Here is a 20,775-nt window from a genome sequence, read left to right on the forward strand (position 1 = left end):
TGTATGTAGCATGTAGCATGTATGTAGTATGTATGTGGTATGTATGTAGCATGTAGTATGTATGTAGCATGCATGTAGCATGCATGTAGTATGTATGTAGCATGCATGTAGTATATATGTAGTATGTATGTAGCATGTAGTATGTATGTAGTATGTATGTAGTATGTATGTGGCATGTATGTAGCATGTAGTATGTATGTAGCATGCATGTAGCATGCATGTAGTATGTATGTAGCATGCATGTAGTATGTATGTATGTAGTATGTATGTAGCATGCATGTAGTATGTATGTAGTATGTATGTAGTATGTATGTAGCATGCAGTATGTATGTAGCATGTATGTAGCATGTATGTAGTATGTATGTAGTATATATGTAGTATGTATGTAGCATGTAGTATGTATGTAGCATGCATGTAGTATATATGTAGTATGTATGTAGCATGTAGTATGTATGTAGCATGCATGTAGTATATATGTAGTATGTATGTAGCATGCATGTAGTATATATGTAGTATGTATGTAGCATGTAGTATGTATGTAGCATGCATGTAGTATATATGTAGTATGTATGTAGCATGTAGTATGTATGTAGCATGCATGTAGTATATATGTAGTATGTATGTAGCATGTAGTATGTATGTAGCATGCATGTAGTATATATGTAGTATGTATGTAGCATGTAGTATGTATGTAGTATGTATGTAGTATTTTTTTTTTTTTTTTTTAACATTTAACACATTAGCCGGATGATGGGACTACTACTGTCCCATCATTGGCTAATGTGTCAATCACTGTCATGGTAGCAGGCATCGCCAGATGGGACTTGTAGTCCCATCGGACGATGCTTGCACAGACCCCCGGACATCAGCACAGCCCCCCGGCAGGCCAGCACAGCCCCCCGGCAGGCCGGTACAGACCCCCACAGGGTGCACAGACCACCGGCAGGCCGGCACAGCCCCCCGGCAGGCCGGTACAGACCCCCACAGGGTGCACAGACCACCGGCAGGCCGGCACAGCCCCCCGGCAGGCCGGTACCGACCCCGGGCAGACCACACAGCCCCCCGGCAGGCCGGCAGAGACCCCCGGAAGGCCCGAAATGAAGGCGCATCATGATGCGCACACACCGCGCATCATGATGACGTCAGGCCGTCAATCAACTTTGAACTTCCGATTCCGATGCCGAATTCCGATATTGAAAAAATATCGGAAGTCGGTATCGGAATTCCGATACAGCAAGTATCGGCCGATACCCGATACTTGCGGTATCGGAATGCTCAACACTAGTTGTCACACATACCTGTTTCTTGACCGGGGGGGCAGGTCTTTCTCCCTCTGACACAGACGCCTCATATCCGTCACTCATATCTTCCTGCCTTGCTTGGTCCGCCTTCTCATCTTTCTTTTGAAATCCTGGCACCTGCGCTGTAGTATATATTCTTTGGCATGCGCAGTTAGCGCTGTCCGTTCTGTCTCATCACATCCTGGCCTTGCTATCACGACTGCGTGGATGCGCTGCCAGAGATCCCGCCCTGCAGTCGCTTATGATTTACTCACACTGCGGGGCTGGGAATCTTGGACATGAGAGCCGCAGAGAACTACTGCGCATGCCCAAGATTCCCAGCCCCGCAGTGTGAATAAATCATAAGCGACTGCGGGGCGGGATCTCTGGCAGCGCGTCCACACAGGCGCGATAGCAAGGAGACAGAATGGGCAGCGCTAACTGCGCAGGCGCCAGGATTTCAAAAGAAAGATGAGGAGGCGGACCAAACAAGGCCGGAAGAAATGAGTGACGGATGTGAGGCGTCTGTGTCAGAGGGGGAAAGACCTGCCCCCCGGTCAAGAAACAGGTATGTGGGACAACTTTTAAAAACGATTATTTCTGCGGTGGAAAGTACGATAAGTAAAAGAGCCAACTTGACAGAATGCAGCATTAGTGCTGCACAAGGTGGCTTTTTTACTTAAAAACACCAGGGGGGGGTGACAGGTTCCCTTTAACATGTTCTCTCATTATTCTAGCATTTGGCAAATAATAATATTTGTGGTAATCCTAATTGACCTAAAAACAGGAAAGATTTATTCTGATTTCATCTCAGATATTGAAAAAATATGCATATGTGTCTTTTTATATATAGTATGTACACTTCTGGTTTCCACTGTACATGTTCTGCTTACATGAACATATAGGGGGCAATTGATCATAACTGGTGATTCTCTCACCTGTCTTGATGAGGGGGCGTTTTAGAGCAAATGCTGCTGATTTATGAATAAGCAATATCTTAATTATCTTATTAATTTATTAATAAACTACATCTCTTAATGAAATAGGTGAGACATCTAGTGGCCTGTGCCACTGTGTGCCCCTTGATACAAATCTTACTGCAATTTTGGTGTTTTCACATCATTCTCACCCCAGCTCAGGCAAAGCGAGTGGAGCTGGAGCGGGACGGTGGTGGGAAGTGGTGTAGCAGCCCCCTCTTGTCAAATTCATAGCAGCATTTACTACTTTGTAAATCTTACTTCAGCAGAAGCACCAAATGCCAAAATTGCATTATTCTGTGAGTCTGTGCAAACACACATGGCACAAAAAGAATTTTGATTTTTCAAAGCTTTTTTTTTTTTTTGCCAGGAACGAAAAAGCTTTGTTGAATCGCCCCCTGTGTGACTTATCAAAGCTTTGATGAATTACTCCCATAGTGCAGAGTTACTAATTAAACTACTATATGTACTTGACTTCTATAGTACAGAACATATGGCTACTTTTAAATATATTAATGAACTCATAATTTCTGGTACGAAGCAATATATGTAATAATGTTCGTAGCGTAGATAACTTTTATGATGTTTTATACTTGAGTAAAGAAAAGAAATAGACTATTTGCTAAATATAGAAATGACGATGATGTAAATTCAATATCGGTGTCCATAAAATGCTACACAGTTTTCCAACATGTTTGTTAAGTCAAGGCAATAATGTATAATCAGTAGCTTTGCACTGACGTTCACTATAACCATAAAGAGACAGTTATAAAACACATATGTCAGTTCTTATAGCAAGTCACTAAAAGTATTATTCCTAACAATAAGGGTCATGTTTAATAATTGTAAAACATAGTTAATCCGAAAAAAATATATGACTTTTTCCACAAGTGTGTGTTATTTTGTTTAGAATACACAAAAAAACGACAAAAAATATGGCACATGCAAACCTGATCTTGAAGGGAACCCTAAAGAAATGCAAGAGCGCAATAGGGTCAATGAATAACGGTAGAACTGCGGAGCTTATGAGGTTGTGTGAGACACAACACTTATTGCGCCTGAAAACCAGATGCAGCAGCTTCCATAGATAAAGTAGATTTAAGTGACAGGATTGGAAGTGTTTTTGTGCGCTCTCTGGAGTACGACACAAATAGTGGTGAATAAAATTGTAATTTTAATGTGAATGCATTTCAGAGTCCACCGACTCCTTCTTCAGGACACCCATACATAAGTTATGTATGAAAAACAACAGTGGATAATAAATTCCATTCCTACAGGCAGAGCCATAACATGAAAGGTATGGCGAAAGATAAGGTTAAGTATGCCATTCATATATAGCTCAATTATCTAAGTCCACTTATTTATATGCATTCACATAATCTACTACAAATTATTCCACAGTTAATAATATTGAACATTCATATGAATAAAAGCAGAGGAACATTACCTAAGGGATCTACATCCAGGAACACACCACATCGGACACGCGTTTCGCGTCTCAAAAAAATCTGCAGACATATGCACAGCTTTATAGACTTTAAAATCATGGACAGAGCATGTACGTGACTCAGACATCTCAATGAGGCCGTAGGGTATTTACATTTTAAGATGCAATGTTCCTACGAGCCCATAGCTGCTTCAAATTTTAATATTCATGCATTGAACATATAAAACCCATTAATAATAGCTAAATAATGGCTGACAAAGCCAATCTCTACACTTGTCTCACTGTAAATTCATATCTATAAGTGGGAATGTTTGATAACCATAAAGTAGTGTTTTACTTAAAATAATATTGAGTGGCATGTAAATGTTTGGGCACCCTTGGTCAAAATTACTGTTATTGTGAACAGTTAAGCAAGTTGAAGATGAAATGATCTCTAATGGGGCTAAAGTTAAATATGACACATTTCCTTTGTATTTTAGGCAATATATATATACAGTATTTATATTTTACATTTTAAAAATTACAATAAGGAAAACGGGTGGATGCAAAAGTTTGGGCATCCTGCATGGTTAGTACCTAGTGGCACCCCCTCTTGAAAGTATCACAGCTTGTAAGTATACTATTAGGGGAAGGGAACATGGATTACTGATACCACTCCACCAGAGAAATAAAGAGCCTGGAGTGGTGTTTTAAATTACATTGTAAATTCTTTAATATAGCAACAAAATGAAAAAATAAAAACAAAACCAAAAATAACAAAAACATCGTACTTGAATTCTATAGAACATTTGGCTACTTTGAAATCTAATGATGAACTCTCATAACTTCTGGTACTAAACAGAATGTGTTATAAAGTTCATAGATAAGATTTATGAAGATTTACGTAAAAGATCGACCTATAGAATGAAATAGACTGTTGTAAAATGAAGGAATGGAGATGTTGTAAAATAATTATCAGTAGCCATAAAACGTTAAAAAACGTTATGCTATGTTTATTAAGTACATAAAATTATGTAAAATCAGTAGAATTGCACTGACTTTCCCTATAACCTTAAAGAGACAGTTATGAAATACATACACTATATCTATTTGTCCTTATAGCGAGTCACTAAAAGTATCAATGTTAATGTGCAGATTATTTTTAGTAATGTATTGTAATGGCAATGGATAAAACACATCGTAAATTAATTTTCAAAAATCTATAATAAAAGTGTATGCTGTTTTATTCAAAATACCCAAAAACTCAATGAAGATTTTTTTGGCCACATGTAAATCTGATCCTAAATTGTGTCTCTCACCTTTGAACCGTAAGGCTGAAAAACAAACTGCATTCCAAATACTTAAATGCCTTTTGACTATATCTACATTATAAACTTATGATAATAAGTTCTGCATGTTGTTAGATTTTTTTATTTTTTATTATAAAAGCATTCAACTATGTTGAGTACAGATGATTTCTGATTCCCACTGTCACTGCCTAATTAACAGCATTCAGTTATAATGACCGCACTCACTGAAGGTGTCCCCATGACATATTTCACCGTTGCAGTGGTTTTATCATGTTATTTCATCCCCTGATGAAGCCATTGCTGCAGTGAAACATGTTAGCGGGTACCTTCATTGTGTGCATGAAGATTAACTTAATGCTGTTAGTTAGGCAATAATAATTATTTGGCCAATAAACTAGAATATTGCCACATGCCAATCTAAGCACGTTATTTGCCATGTACCAGCATAATAGTCCTGGTATCTAGCAAGTGTTTGAATTTTACAAAAGTTTGTATCTTTTTCACATGAACTTAAAAAGCAAATAATATTTTTAATGGAGTATTTAAAAGTTAAGTTTTAGCGGTCTTTTAATGAGAAGATGTTTTATTACTGGGGCTCTCAGCCATTTTAGTAATAATCATTAGTAATTGAAAAATCAACAACTGCTTAAAAGAGATAGGCAGCTTAAAAATGTCACGATTCCACCGCTCATGGTGTCCTATGGATACTGTGAATTACAGCTCTGCTAACTGAGCTGTCAAGATTGTGAGTGACAGCCCTACCGCCCAATCTGAGGCAGAAGTATCAGTATTGTCATTGACAGCTCATCCGTCCTATCTGGCTGGGTCTATGGGATCTCCTCCAGGTCTCATCCATTCTTAGTGATTACCTGGCTATTTAGCATTCTAACAGTTGTCAGACCTTTTCTGATTGTAGCTTTGCTCAAGGGGTGTGTGTGTTTGCTCTGTGCTCTTAGTTGTATTCTGATCTCAGTTGCCAACCTTGGGTTTACCTTTAACCATCCATTTGTCTTACCCCTTTGTCCTGACGTGCTAACTTCCTGATAGTCTGACCTTGGACTGCTACCTGACTATGAATTTGTCTTTTCCCTTGGTTTATTATGAGCCTTCTTGGCACTGACCCCCGGACCTCTTAACTATATTGCCTCATGGTACATCCCTGAGTACTGACTAGCGTCACATAGAGAAGTGACTAGCATCACATTCTTGCCTCACGGTAAGTCCGTGAGTAGTGCCCAGCATCATACTGAATAGAGACTAGCATCACAAAGGCACAAATACTAAAGCCACTTGTAAAGGAAAAATTATTTAAAAAAGTAAAATAACAAAGTTGACTTGTATTTTGTGGTGCATTTTGGCAGAACAAATTATGTGACATTAAGAAGAATTTACGGTAAGTTACGTGATTTGAAATGTGAAAAACGCATTGAAAAAAAAAGTTACCAAAAATCACAGGTAGCAAAAAATAATTTTTGTAAAATAACACCGCTAAATGCTGAAAAAATGGTATAACAACGTACAGTCATATGTTAAAGTTTGGGCACCCCTATTAATGTTAACCTTTTTTCTTTGTAACAATTTTGGTTTTTGCAACAGCTATTTCAGTTTCATATATCTAATAACTGATGGACTCAGTTATATTTCTGGATTCAAATGAGGTTTATTGTAATAACAGAAAATGTGTAATCTGCATTTAAACAAAATTTGACCGGTGCAAAAGTATGGGCACCTCAACATAAAAGTGACATTAATATTTCATAGATCCTCCTTTTGCAAAAAAAACAGCCTCTAGTCGCTTCCTGTAGCTATTAATGAGTTCCTGGATCCTGGATGAAGGTATTTGTGACCATACCTGTTTACAAAACAATTCCAGTTCAGTTAAGTTTGATGGTCGCCGAGCATGGACAGCCCACTTCAAATCACGCCACAGATGTTCAATGATATTCAGGTCTGGGGACTGGGATGGCCATTCCAGAACATTGTAATTGTTCCTCTGCATGAATGCCTGAGTAGATTTGGAGCGGTGTTTTGAATCATTGTCTTGCTGAAATATCCATCCCCTGCGTAACTTCAACTTCGTCACTGATTCTTGCACATTATTGTCAAGAATCTGCTGATACTGAGTTGAATCCATGCGACCCTCAACTTTAACAAGATTCCCGGTGCCGGCATTGGCCACACAGCCTCAAAGCATGATGGAACCTCCACCAAATTTTACTGTGGGTAGCAAGTGTTTTTCTTGGAATGCTGTGTTTTTTAGCCTCCATGCATAACGCCTTTTTGTATGACCAAACAACTCAATCTTTGTTTCATCAGTCCACAGGACCTTCTTCCAAAATGTAACTGGCTTGTCCAAATGTGCTTTTGCATACCTCAGGCAACTGTTTGTGGCGTGCTTGCAGAAACGGCTTCTTTCGCATCACTCTCCCATACAGCTTCTCCTTGTGCAAAGTGCACTGTATTGTTGACCAATGCACAGTGACACCATCTGCAGCAACGTGATGCTGCAGGTCTTTGGAGGTGGTCTGTGGATTGTCCTTGACTGTTCTCACCATTCTTCTTCTCTGCCTTTCTGATATTTTTCTTGGCCTGCCACTTCTGGGCTTAACAAGAACTGTACCTGTGTTCTTCCATTTCCTTACTATGTTCCTCACAGTGGAAACTGACAGGTTAGGCTACTTTCACACTTGCTTTGTTTTGCAGCGCGTTTTTCCCGCAAAAAAACGCATTGAAAAAACGCATACAAAAGCATACAACTGCTGCGTTTTTTTCAAGCATTTTTATGAGCATGCATGAAAAAAATGCAGCGTTTTTAAGCGTTTGTATGCGTTTTTAGTGCATTTTTACCGCGTTTGCGTTTTTTTCCAAACATTAGGTGGCCCCTCACACTAACCCAAACCATGACTTTACTAACCCTAACCCTGACCCTAACCCTAACCCTTAACCAAACCATACCCTAACCCTTAACCAAACCATACCCTAACCCTGACCCTGACCCTAACCCTAACCCTTAACCAAACCATACCCTGATCCTAACCCTAACCCTAACCCTAACCCTAACCCTGACCCTAACCCTACTAACCCTAACCCTTAACCAAACCCTACCCAAACCTTAACCCTAACCCTAAACCCAAGCTAACCCTAACCCTAAACCCCCTCAACTAACCCTAACTCTAACCCAAACTCCTAAATTCCATTGTCTAACTAATGGTAAAAAAAAAACGCATGTGCAAAAAAACGCATACATAAGCATGCCAATGCACACATATGCGCACCCATAGACTTATAATGGGTGTCTTGCTGTAAAAAAACGCATTGCGTGCGCATTTTTTGAGGCAAGTCGGACGCCCAAAAAATGCAACAGGATGCATTTTGTGCGCCCGAGCGCATACCGCAAAAAAACGCATGCGCGGAAAAACGCATACAAACGCATGTGTATGTGCACATAAGCGCATCCCATGCAAAATATAGGAAAAAAAGCATGCGTTTTTTAGCGCTAAAATCCAGCACAAAAAAACGCAAGTGTGAAACCAGCCTTAAATCTCTGAGACAACTTTTTGTATCCTTCCCCTGAAAAGCTATGTTGAATAATCTTTGTTTTCAGATCATTTGAGAGTTGTTTTGAGGAGCCCATGATGCCATTCTTCATAGGAGAACCACTTGCAAGTGGCCACCTTAAATACCTTTTCTCATGATTTGCTACACCTGGCTATGAAGTTCAAAGCTCAATGAGGTTACAAAACCAATTTAGTGCTTCAGGAAGTCAGTAAAAAGTAGTTAGGAGTGTTCAAATCAAGAAAATTATAAGGGTGCCCATACTTTTGCACCGGTCAAATTTTGTTTAAATGCAGATTGCACATTTTCTGTTAGTACAATAAACCTCATTTGAATCCAGAAATATAACTGAGTCCATCAGTTATTAGATATATGAAACTGAAATAGCTGTTGCAAAAACCAAAATTGTTATAAAGAAAAAAGGTTAACATTAATAGGGGTGCCCAAACTTTAACATATGACTGTATTTTTACATGCAGATTTTTCCCTTAAAAAATTGTCATGAAAGTATGGGTGTGAAGGTAGCCAAAAAATGGCCTAAAAACAAACAACTCAGAGATGATATGTAATTTATCTATGCTCATGGTGCCTTATGAACCACCGATTATGCGTGTTTTTTACAGACACTGACGTTTTTGTTGACCCAACCTCTTGTTTCCTCTGTGTCTGTAAACTACAGGTAACATATAACTGATAATTTACATCTTCATGATCCGGATCTTCCTTTTTTTATCTAAACAAATAACTTTTTATAGCTGTGAGAGTACTAATAATACCTGCTGTCCAGGTCTTCAATATCTTTTATGAATGTTCCACCTTGATGTTTGCATACATTTTTACATGCGCGCAAAGCTTCACCATCCTTAAATATAATAAAATTCTTCCCTGTGTCCTTATTCCTCAGGAAGTTGATTCCATCTTTCAGACTGGCAACTTCAACAGGTGCAATATGTAGGAGAATACTCGCCGTCTGCCCCACACTATAGGAGATAAAGACACATGAAAAGGTTATTTGTTGGGTGGAGTGAACGATTGTGTATTCCAAGATATGGTGAAATGATAAGTACAATCCGCATACACTAAATGGTGAGTGACAGGCGTCACTGCCCAAGTATGGACAGTATTTGCACCCATCTTACATTCTTCTATGCCTCTGTGCTTCATAGATAAGCATTTCCTCACCTTCCACATGATATCAGATACACCAAGCTCTCAGTTTCACGGAGAGTCTAAATCAATTGCATATCAGATTGCTCGTCACAGCTCAGTTCTTCACATCTCCTTAGAGATTTCACGTCTTTTGATCATGTTCTTTGTCTCAAAGCTTAACCCTAGATAATTTATATTGATAGTTAATGAAAATATATTTTGTTTCAATTTATTTGTAGACAATTAATAGGGAACTAACCGTCAGTTTTAGGGACATTTTTATAAACGATAGTTTTTTTGGCAGCTTTTATGTACTTGTGACCATGGCATCTGAGTCATAACCACTATATCTATCCTTTCATACCAAACCAATAGAAAACCGGGGCCTTTCTGACAACATCCACCACATGTTAAAACTGCCTTTGATGCATGCATTAGTCTGATATATCAAGGAACTGTCCTGATTGTCATGCTCCGGAACTTATTTTTCCATAGGTAATCTCTCCTTATCACCATTCTACCAGCACTGTAGGTGTCGGAACTTCATTACTTTCACTTCCCACCAACATTTCCTGCCAAAGTCTCATATCTTGCTTGCTCTGAACGTAAACGATCTGTTATGTCTGTATGCAGTTTACAGACAAAAGCAGAATAAGAGAGGTGAAGACACAACCATGCTTACCGTAATAAGTTTTTGGTCATGTCCACTAACGTTCAGTACTTGGTCAGTATTTTAGCTCTGTATTTGTAAGTCAAAATTACAAGTAGAACAATCAGAGGAAAAGTATAATAGAAAGACGTCACCACTTTTGCATTTTTCACCCACTCCTGGTTTCGGCTTACAAATACTTATGTAAAATACTGACCAAATACTGAGAGTGTGACCATGGCCTTTTAGTATCTATACTGCCAGAGACAGATTATGCCAGATCGTTAGGGAAACGCCTAGTGGCTTGCAGTTGGGAGTGATTTTTGGAGATAAGAACACAATTTTTAGCTGCATTGTTTGCAGGTTGATTATTTATTACAGCTATCAAATGATAGCAAATTGTCTGAAAGTTCAATGACAGTTTGAGGCCAGAAATGCTTTCAAAAAAGTGTGTGTGAAAATAGTCTAAATGTAGAATCTCATGGCCGTTTCTAATAATTTACTTGAGTAAAATATGTACTTGAGCGGAATCCCATTTCACCATTTTAATATTATATTTAGCAGCAGTTTTAGGTCAGTTTTTGCAAATTTAAACCACACTTTTCTTCTTTTAATCAAATGATTTCAGGGGTTGAGGGAGTTTCAAAGCAGAAGTCAATACAAATAAGCTCTTTATCCCCTTCACCCCCAAGGGTGGTTTGCACGTTCATGACCGGGCCAATTTTTACAATTCTGACCACTGTCCCTTTATGAGGTTATAACTCTGGAACGCTTCCATGGATCCCGGTGATTCTGACATTGTTTTCTCGTGACATATTGTACTTCATGTTAGTGGTAAAATTTCATTCAAATAACTTGCGTTTATTTGTGAAAAAAATGGAAATTTGGCAAAAATTTTGAAAATTTTGCAATTTTCCAACTTTGAATTTTTATGCCCTTAAATCACAGAGATACGGCACACAAAAAACTTGATAACTAACATTTCCCACATGTTTACTTTACATCAGCACAATTTTGGAACCAAAATTTTTTTTTGTTAGGAAGTTATAAGGGTTAAAAGTTGACCAGCGATTTCTCATTTTTACAACACCATTTTATTTTTAGGACCACATCACATTTGAAGCCACTTTGAGGGGTCTATATGATAGAAAATACCCAAAAGTGACACCATTCTAAAAACTGCACCCCTTAAGGTGCTCAAAACCACATTCAAGAAGTTTATTAACCCTTTAGGTGCGTCACAGGAATTTTTTTGAATATTTAAAAAAAAATGAACATCTAACTTTTTTTCACAAAAAAATACTTCAGGTTCAATTTTTTTTATTTTACCAAGGGTAACAGGAGAAATTGGACTGCAAAAGTTATTGTGCAATTTGTCCTGAGTACGCTGATACCTGATTTGTGGGGGGAACGACTGTTTCGGCGCATGGCAGAGCTCAGAATGGAAGGAGCGCCGTTTGACTTTTTCAATGCAAAATTGGCTGGAATTCAGATCGGACACCATGTCACGTTTGGAGAGTCCCTGATGTACCTAAACAGTGGAAACCCCCTACAAGTGACCCCATTTTGGAAACTAGACCCCCCAAGGAACTTATCTAGATATGTGGTGAGAACTTTGAACCCACAAGGGCTTTACAGAAGTTTATAATGTACAGCGGTACAATTAAAAAATCATATTTTTTCCACAAAAATGATCTTTTCACCCCAATTTTTATTTTCCCAAGGGTAACAGCATCCTAAAAGTTATTGTGCAATTTGTCCTGAGTACGCTGATACCCCACATGTGGGGGTAAACCACTATTTGGGCGCATGGCAGAGCTCGGAAGGGAAGCAACGCCATTTGACGTTTTTGGCTGGAATTGAGATCGGACACCATGTCGCGATTGGAAAACCCCTGATGTACCTAAACAGTGGAAACCCCCCACAAATGACACCATTTTGGAAACTAGACCCCCTAAGGAACTTATCTAGATATGTGGTGAGAACTTTGAACCCCCAAGGGCTTCACAGAAGTTTATAACATAAAGCCGTACAATTAAAAAATCATATTTTTTCCACAAAATGATCTTTTCACCCTCAATTCTTATTTTTCCAAGGGTAACAGCACCCTAAAAGTTATTGTGCAGTTTGTCCTGAGTACGCTGATACCCCACATGTGGGGGTAAACCACTATTTGGGCGCATGGCAGAGTTCGGAAGGGAAGCAGCGCCATTTGACGTTTTTGGCTGGAATTGAGATCGGACACCATGTCGCGATTGGAAAACCCCTGATGTACCTAAACAGTGGAAACCCCCCACAAATGACACCATTTTGGAAACTAGACCCCCCAAGGAACTTATCTAGATGTGTGTTGAGCACTTTGAACCCCCCAGTGCTTCACAGAAGTTTATAACGCCAGGGCATGAAAATAAAAAAATCGTATTTTTTCCACAAACATGATCAATTAGTCCCCAATTTTTTTATTTTCCCAAGGGTAACAGGAGAAATTGAACCCCAAAAGTTGTTGTCCAATTTGTCCTGAGTATGCTGATACCCCATATGTGGGAGAAAACTACTGTATGGACACACGTCAGGGCTCGGAAGGGAAGTAGTGACGTTTTGGAATGTAGACTTTGATGGAATGGTCTGCGGGTGTCATGTTGCCTTTGGAGAGCCCCTAATGTACCTAAACAGTGGAAACACCCACAAATGACCGCATTTTGGAAACAAGAACCCCTAAGGAACTTATCTAGATGTGTGGTGAGCACTTTGAACCCCCAAGGGCTTCACAGAAGTTTATAATGCCCGGGCATGAAAATAAAAAAAATCGTATTTTTTTCCACAAACATGATCAATTAGTCCCCAATTTTTTCATTTTCCCAAGGGTAATAGGAGAAATTGGACCGCAAAAGTTGTTGTCCAATTTGTCCTGAGTATGCTGACACCCCATATGTGGGAGAAAACTACTGTATGGACACACGTCGGGGCTCGGAAGGGAAGCAGTGCCATTTTGGAATGCAGACTTTGATGGAATGGTCTGCGGGTGTCATGTGCGTTTGGAGAGCCCCTGATGTACCTAAACTATTGAAACTCCCAACAAGTGACCCCATTTTGGACACTAAACCCCCCCACGGAACTTATCTAGATGTGTGGTGAGCACTTTGAACCCCCAAGTGCTTCACAAAAGTTTATAACTAGTGTTGAGCATTCCGATACCGCCGATATCAGCGGTATCGGAATTCCGATACTTAATTCCGATACTTTTTTCATATCGGATTCCGGGATCGGAATCGGAATAGGAAGTTCCCATCATGCTATGAGCCTGCTTGCTTTGATTAAGCCAATGGGAATCCTCCGAAGTGTGGGCACATCCTGTTAGGCATGTAGGCATGTTAACTATTGGCATGGCTGTGATTGGCTGCCGAAATGATGTCATGATGCACTATAAAAGCCACCGCAGCCGCCATTTCTGGTCACTCTGCTGTGAATTCAGTTAGGGACAGGCTGCTGTAGAAGACTGTGAGGGACAGTTAGAAATAGCGATTCTAAAAACAATATTGTGCTTTATCCAGGCTACATAAACCACCACTGTAGCTTGCTTTTCCCTAGCAGCGCTGTTTTCACAGCTGTCTGCAAGGGCTGTGTGAGTGCAGCTCACGCTGTGGAGTGGGTCCTGCAGCCACGTCAGGCTGTAGGCCACCCAGTGTGATCACTGCTGCCTCATACATCTTTTATTTTTTGAGCTGCATTTTTTAAATAATTTCAATCTAGTGTGCTTCCATCCGTATCCATATACGTTGGTTGCAAACACTAGTAGTAGACAGCGGAGCCTTTCTGCAGCCTTTCAGTGCTAGTGTCCACTTTGCTGCACTGTTCACGGCTGTCTGAGAGGTCTCTGACTGTGTGTGAGTGCAGCTCACGCTGAGTAGTGTGTCCTGCAGCTACGTCTGGCTGTAGGACGCTCAGCGTGCGTCACTGCCTCACACATATTTTTATTTGAGTGCAGCTCATTTTTTCTTCTATTAGTGTGCATCCATCCGTCTCCATCTACGGTGGTTGCAAACACTATATAGGAGTACACAGCGGAGCCTTTCTGCAGCCTGTCAGTGCCAGTGCCCACTTAGCTGCACTGTTGACGGCTGTCTGAGAGGTCTCTGACTGTGTGTGAGTGCAGCTCACGCTGAGTAGAGTGTCCTGCAGCTACGTCTGGTTGTAGGACGCTCAACGTGCGTCACTGCCTCACACATATTTGTCTCTGAGTGCAGCTCATTTTTTCTTCTCCTATTAGTGTGCATCCATCCGTATCCATCAACATTGGTTGGTTGCAAACACTATATAGGAGTAGATAGAGGAGCCTTTTTTTCTGGCTTGTGCCCTGCCGGCGCAGCCAGATTAGTATTACCCAATTTTTTTGGAGCCTCATCTTTTGCATTGTAGGTTACCTGCCTGCATTGTAATAGCTCCAAAAAGTTGGTGATACTATCAGTTTCAATTCTTTGTTCTCATACTTTGAGTTTGTTTCAAACAAAGAAACCACATAAAAAGTTCACCAAACACTACATTTTGAACTTGTGTAGGCCACATCAGCTCCTATTAAAGTCTAGTCCACACACACACACTTCATAAAATTAGTGTTTCTTGTACCTGTAACCAGCTGTTCAGGAATAAGCACACTAAGGCCCCCCTTTGTCCTTTTTTGCCTATCTTAAGCAGTCTTGCAAGATGAAGAAGGCAGGGAGTAAGGCGCGGGGGCGTGGGCGTGGGCGTGGAGTTTCAGCAGGGAGAGGACGTGGGGATTCTGCAGGGAGAGGACGTGGGGATTCTACAGGTAGAGGACGTGGGGATTCTGGGCCTGCTGCGGGCACCAGTGGATCAGCATCCCCCAGTTTTAGCAGGCAACAGTCCTTTATGCGCAGCTTTGTAGGACCTCAACGTACCCCACTGCTGCGGGAGGAACAAATTGAAGCCGTTGTCGGATGGATGGCAGCTAACGCATCGACTTCAATTACTTCCGCATCCTCTCAGGGTCAGAGCACCGAAGAGCAACCATCTGTCTCTTCACCACCTGCCAAAGTGCCCAGGCAGTCAGAGAGACATGGACAGGAGCCATCACAATCTCTACTTCTGTTCTCGGAATCTGTTGGCTTGGAAAGAGGGGGCCAGCCAAGCAGCATTCCTGAATGTGAAGAAGAGGGAGTATGCAGTGATGCGCAACTTCTTTGTCCCTCTGAATCTGAAGAGGCGAGTGGGCCAGTGCCTATGGTCAGCACACCTCAGTACGCATCAGATGATGACGAGACTCAGTTGCCACTTTCTGGTGCGTACGGTGCTGGCGAGACAACCCCGGAGAAGCAGCTGTTTGAAGAGGGGAGGGAAGATGATGAGGTCCTTGACCCATCATGGCGTGAGCAACAGGAAGGTGGTGGGAGCAGCTCGGAGGAAGAGATTCCCCTACCGGCCAAAACAGGAGGCAGAGGGAGGGGGAAGACTTGGTTGCCTGTACCCTCCACTTCGGCACCAGTTAGGAGCATTCCTCCTTCCAAAGGCAAACCGGGCGCTCACAAGAGTTGCAGTGCGTGGTCCTTTTTTGACACAGTTGCAGATGACATTTGCTTTGTCAAATGCAAGCTGTGTCATCAGAGAGTCAAAAGAGGGAGAAATGTCAGCAACCTCAATACCACAAATATGTGGAAACATGTGCGCACCAAGCACGAGTTGGAGTTGCAGAGACACCCTCAAGACGTAGGCCAACGTACAGCACCACCTACCACCTCTTCAGTTCGTGTTGGGCCCTCTTCCTCCAGCTCACACACTGCTGGTTCGGCTTCCTCACAGGATCGCCAAGGAAGAACCTCTGCCACTGTTGTCCGGAGACCCTGTCAGATTCCACCCATAACAGCACGTTCCCATCCATCACAGCCATCGGTAGCACAGGCATGGGATAAAAGGCGCCCTTACTCGGCAAACCATCCCAGAGCACAGTCTCTGAATGCTGGCATTGCCAAACTTCTGGCAGTTGAAATGCTGTCATTCAGGCTGGTGGACACTGACACCTTCCGGGACTTAATGGCATTGGCAGTCCCCCAATACAACGTGCCCAGCCGCTTTTATTTCAGCAGGCGAGCCGTCCCTGCCCTGCAGAAACATGTTGAGGGCAAAATAAAACATGCGCTACTAAACGCCGTTAGTAGCAAGGTCCACCTGACCACCGATGCGTGGACCAGTAACCATGGACAGGGACGATACCTTTCCCTCACTGCCCACTGGGTCAATGTTGTGGAGCCGGGTACGGATCTGGAGAGTGGCGCTGTACGTGTTCTTCCAACGCCACGGATTGCAGGACTCCAGTCTGTACACATAGACTCCTCCTCCTACTCAAGTTCCTCAGAAACAGCAGAGCAGGAGCCTGTTACGACCGATATGAGCACAGCCGTGGCCAAACGTCAACAGGCTGTACTCAAATTAATTTCTTTGGGGAATCGAAGCCACACAGCGCAGGAGCTCTGGAATGCTATCAAGCTGGAGAGCGATGTGTGGTTTGGGCCAGCGAATCTCCAGCCGGGCTTGGTAGTGTGTGACAATGGCCGAAATCTGGTGGCAGCTCTTGGCCTAGGCAACCTCACACACATCCCATGTCTGGCACATGTTCTTAACTTGGTCGTGCAGAGCTTTCTGAGGGACTATCCGGATCTTGATGCACTGTTGCACAAGGTCCGCATAGAGTGCGCTCACTTGCGACGTTCCAGCACGGCAAGATCGCGCCTCGCTGCTCTGCAGCGACGATTTGGCCTTCCAGAACATCGCATCATATGTGACCTACCCACCCGGTGGAATTCAACGTTACATATGTTGGAGCGGTTGTGTGAGCAGCAGGCAGCAGTCATGGAGTACCAGCTGCATCAGGCGCAAACAAGTCGCACTGTGCGCCGTTCACACTTCAGCACCATTGAGTGGGCCTCTATGAAGGACATCTGCCTCGTTTTGCGTGCCTTCGATGAATCCACGCGGATGGCGAGTGCAGATGATGCACTAGTCAGCATGACTGTCCCCCTTATCTGCCTGCTTCAACAAACACTGCAAGCACTAAGGGATGAGGTTTCAGAAGAGGTGGAGGATGAGGAGTCCCAAATGCCATCTGCTTCTGGACAGTCTGCGCTACGTGTTTCCTCACAAAGGCCTAGGCAGGGGACACTTTGTGAGGAGGATGAGGAGGAGTCGATGGAGGAGGAAGACATCTCTCCAGAGGAGGGAGGTACACAAACCTCTACTCAGTATGTACAGCGAGGGTGGGGTGATGCAGAGCAGGTCGAGGTCACGCCTCAAACAGGGGACAGCGGTTCTTTGGCAGTTGGGAGTCTGCAGCACATGGTTGATTTCATGCTGCAGTGCCTGAGAAACGACCGCCGCATCGCCCACATTCTCGTCTCGGCTGATTATTGGGTGTACACCCTCCTAGATCCTCGCTACCGGGACAGCGTACAAAGGCTCATACCAACGTTGAACCGGGAGCGTAAAATGCGGGAGTACGAAGAGTCACTGGTGCAGTCCATAATGTTTTCCATTCCACCCGACAGCATTGTTGCAAGTGCTTTACAAAGCAGCTCTGTGCGTCGAGGCAGTGGAGGAAACTCTGCACAAAGAGGGAGCAGAGGCAGCGCCGCAGCACAAGGCAAGACCACTATGGCCCAAATGTGGCAAAGTTTTGTGTGTCCACCACAATTGTCTACACCATCAGCGACGCCTCGAGTCAGCAGGAGGCAACGCTTCCGTCAGATGGTGTCAGACTACATGTCTTGCCCTGTCGCTGTACTCCCAGATGGCTCTTCCCCCTTCAAGTTTTGGGTCTCTAAGCTGGATACATGGCCAGAGCTTAGCCAGTATGCATTGGAGGTGCTGGCTTGCCCTGCTGCCAGTGTATTATCGGAACGTGTCTTTAGTGCCGCAGGTGGTGTACTAACAGACCGTCGCACGCGACTATCTTCCGATAATGTTGACCGGCTGACTTTTCTGAAAATGAACAAGGCCTGGATCTCCAAAGACTTTGCCATTCCTCTTACAGACTAAATTAGTGGTTGGCAACTGTATCCAGGTCTGCTGGTGTGTTCATTTTTCTACCACCTGAACTATAATCCCTGTGCTTCAACACAGCCAGTTGTCGCTCAGATGTGTCGTCTGCACAGAGAAACACACTAGCTCCTGTGTTACTGGGGTTCAGTAATGCCAGCTGATCCCCTGCTGTGTGGACGGCAGAGTCACCAGCTCCATCAACATTCAAACCACTACTGATTTTTAACCGTGCCCAACTTAGGTCTCTGGCTCCACTGTCTCTACTATTTCCCCTGACCTCCAACCCCGCCATCTACATCTCTGAAGTGGCGTCAGCACAATCTACACTTGTTCCTGTGTTCCTGTGGCTCAGTCCCATCAGTTTATCCCCTGATGTGTGTCCGGCAAGGTCTCCTGCTCTGTCCACATTCCCATAACCAGTAGTGGGAATGAGGACAGAGCTGGCGAACTTGCCGGACAAACATCAGGGGATCAACTGATGGGACTGAGCACCAGTAACACAGGAACAAGTGTAGATTGTGCTGACGCCACTTCAGAGATGTAGCTGGCGGGGTTGGAGGCCAGGGTAAATAGTAGAGACAGTGGAGCCAGAGGCCTAAGTGGAGCATGGTTAGAATCAGTAGTAGTCCACAACCTCCATAAAAACCGCTGCCCATTGGCCTCTGCATGCGGCATGCGTAATCCTGGGCACCAATAGCGTCAGTTGGTGTTCAGAAGTGTCGTCTCCACAGAGCCAAACACATTCGTTCAAGTGTTAGTGGGGTTCAGCACTGCCAGCTGTTCCCCTGCTGTGGAGATGGCAAGTCTCCTGCTGCATTCACCTGCCAAAATCCAGTAGGCCCCAGCCTGCTCCTCGCCTAATCCTGGGCTCCAACAGCGTCAGTTGGTGTTCAGAAGTGTCGTCTCCACAGAGCCAAACACATTCGTTCAAGTGTTAGTGGGGTTCAGCACTGCCAGCTGTTCCCCTGCTGTGGAGATGGCAAGTCTCCTGCTGCCTTCACCTGCCAAAATCCAGTAGGCCCCAGCCTGCTCCTCGCCTAATCCTGGGCTCCAACAGCGTCAGTTGGTGTTCAGAAGTGTCGTCTCCACAGAGCCAAACACGTTCGTTCAAGTGTTAGTGGGGTTCAGCACTGCCAGCTGTTCCCCTGCTGTGGAGATGGCAAGTCTCCTGCTGCATTCACCTGCCAAAATCCAGTAGGCCCCAGCCTGCTCCTCGCCTAATCCTGGGCTCCAACAGCGTCAGTTGGTGTTCAGAAGTGTCGTCTCCACAGAACCAAACACGTTCGTTCAAGTGTTAGTGGGGTTCAGCACTGCCAGCTGTTCCCCTGCTGTGGAGATGGCAAGTCTCCTGCTGCCTTCACCTGCCAAAATCCAGTAGGCCCCAGCCTGCTCCTCGCCTAATCCTGGGCTCCAACAGCGTCAGTTGGTGTTCAGAAGTGTCGTCTCCACAGAGCCAAACACGTTCGTTCAAGTGTTAGTGGGGTTCAGCACTGCCAGCTGTTCCCCTGCTGTGGAGATGGCAAGTCTCCTGCTGCATTCACCTGCCAAAATCCAGTAGGCCCCAGCCTGCTCCTCGCCTAATCCTGGGCTCCAACAGCGTCAGTTGGTGTTCAGAAGTGTCGTCTCCACAGAACCAAACACATTCGTTCAAGTGTTAGTGGGGTTCAGCACTGCCAGCTGTTCCCCTGCTGTGGAGATGGCAAGTCTCCTGCTGCCTTCACCTGCCAAAATCCAGTAGGCCCCAGCCTGCTCCTCGCCTAATCCTGGGCTCCAACAGCGTCAGTTGGTGTTCAGAAGTGTCGTCTCCACAGAACCAAACACATTCGTTCAAGTGTTAGTGGGGTTCAGCACTGCCAGCTGTTCCCCTGCTGTGGAGATGGCAAGTCTCCTGCTGCCTTCACCTGCCAAAATCCAGTAGGCCCCAGCCTGCTCCTCGCCTAATCCTGGGCTCCAACAGCGTCAGTTGGTGTTCAGAAGTGTCGTCTCCACAGAGCCAAACACGTTCGTTCAAGTGTTAGTGGGGTTCAGCACTGCCAGCTGTTCCCCTGCTGTGGAGATGGCAAGTCTCCTGCTGCATTCACCTGCCAAAATCCAGTAGGCCCCAGCCTGCTCCTCGCCTAATCCTGGGCTCCAACAGCGTCAGTTGGTGTTCAGAAGTGTCGTCTCCACAGAACCAAACACATTCGTTCAAGTGTTAGTGGGGTTCAGCACTGCCAGCTGTTCCCCTGCTGTGGAGATGGCAAGTCTCCTGCTGCCTTCACCTGCCAAAATCCAGTAGGCCCCAGCCTGCTCCTCGCCTAATCCTGGGCTCCAACAGCGTCAGTTGGTGTTCAGAAGTGTCGTCTCCACAGAACCAAACACATTCGTTCAAGTGTTAGTGGGG

The 20,775-nt window shown here is 43.8% G+C and overlaps 1 protein-coding gene across 6 annotated transcripts in view; it reads right to left on the minus strand.

Annotated features, from left to right (window-relative positions):
* The window catches only part of LOC141082037 (cytidine monophosphate-N-acetylneuraminic acid hydroxylase-like), a 296,760-nt gene that overhangs the window by 139,458 nt on the left and 136,527 nt on the right, over positions 1-20,775 (minus strand). For all 6 annotated transcript variants that reach the window (XM_073566144.1, XM_073566146.1, XM_073566143.1 and 3 more), the window contains exon 2: positions 9,325-9,528. In XM_073566144.1, the coding sequence (XP_073422245.1) occupies positions 9,325-9,528 (204 nt within the window). The remainder of the gene's footprint in view (positions 1-9,324; positions 9,529-20,775) is intronic.

Source organism: Dendrobates tinctorius, unplaced genomic scaffold, assembly GCF_039654945.1.
Source record: "Dendrobates tinctorius isolate UK_male_01 unplaced genomic scaffold, ASM3965494v1 ptg000004l, whole genome shotgun sequence".
NCBI classification, from domain to species: Eukaryota; Metazoa; Chordata; class Amphibia; order Anura; family Dendrobatidae; genus Dendrobates; species Dendrobates tinctorius.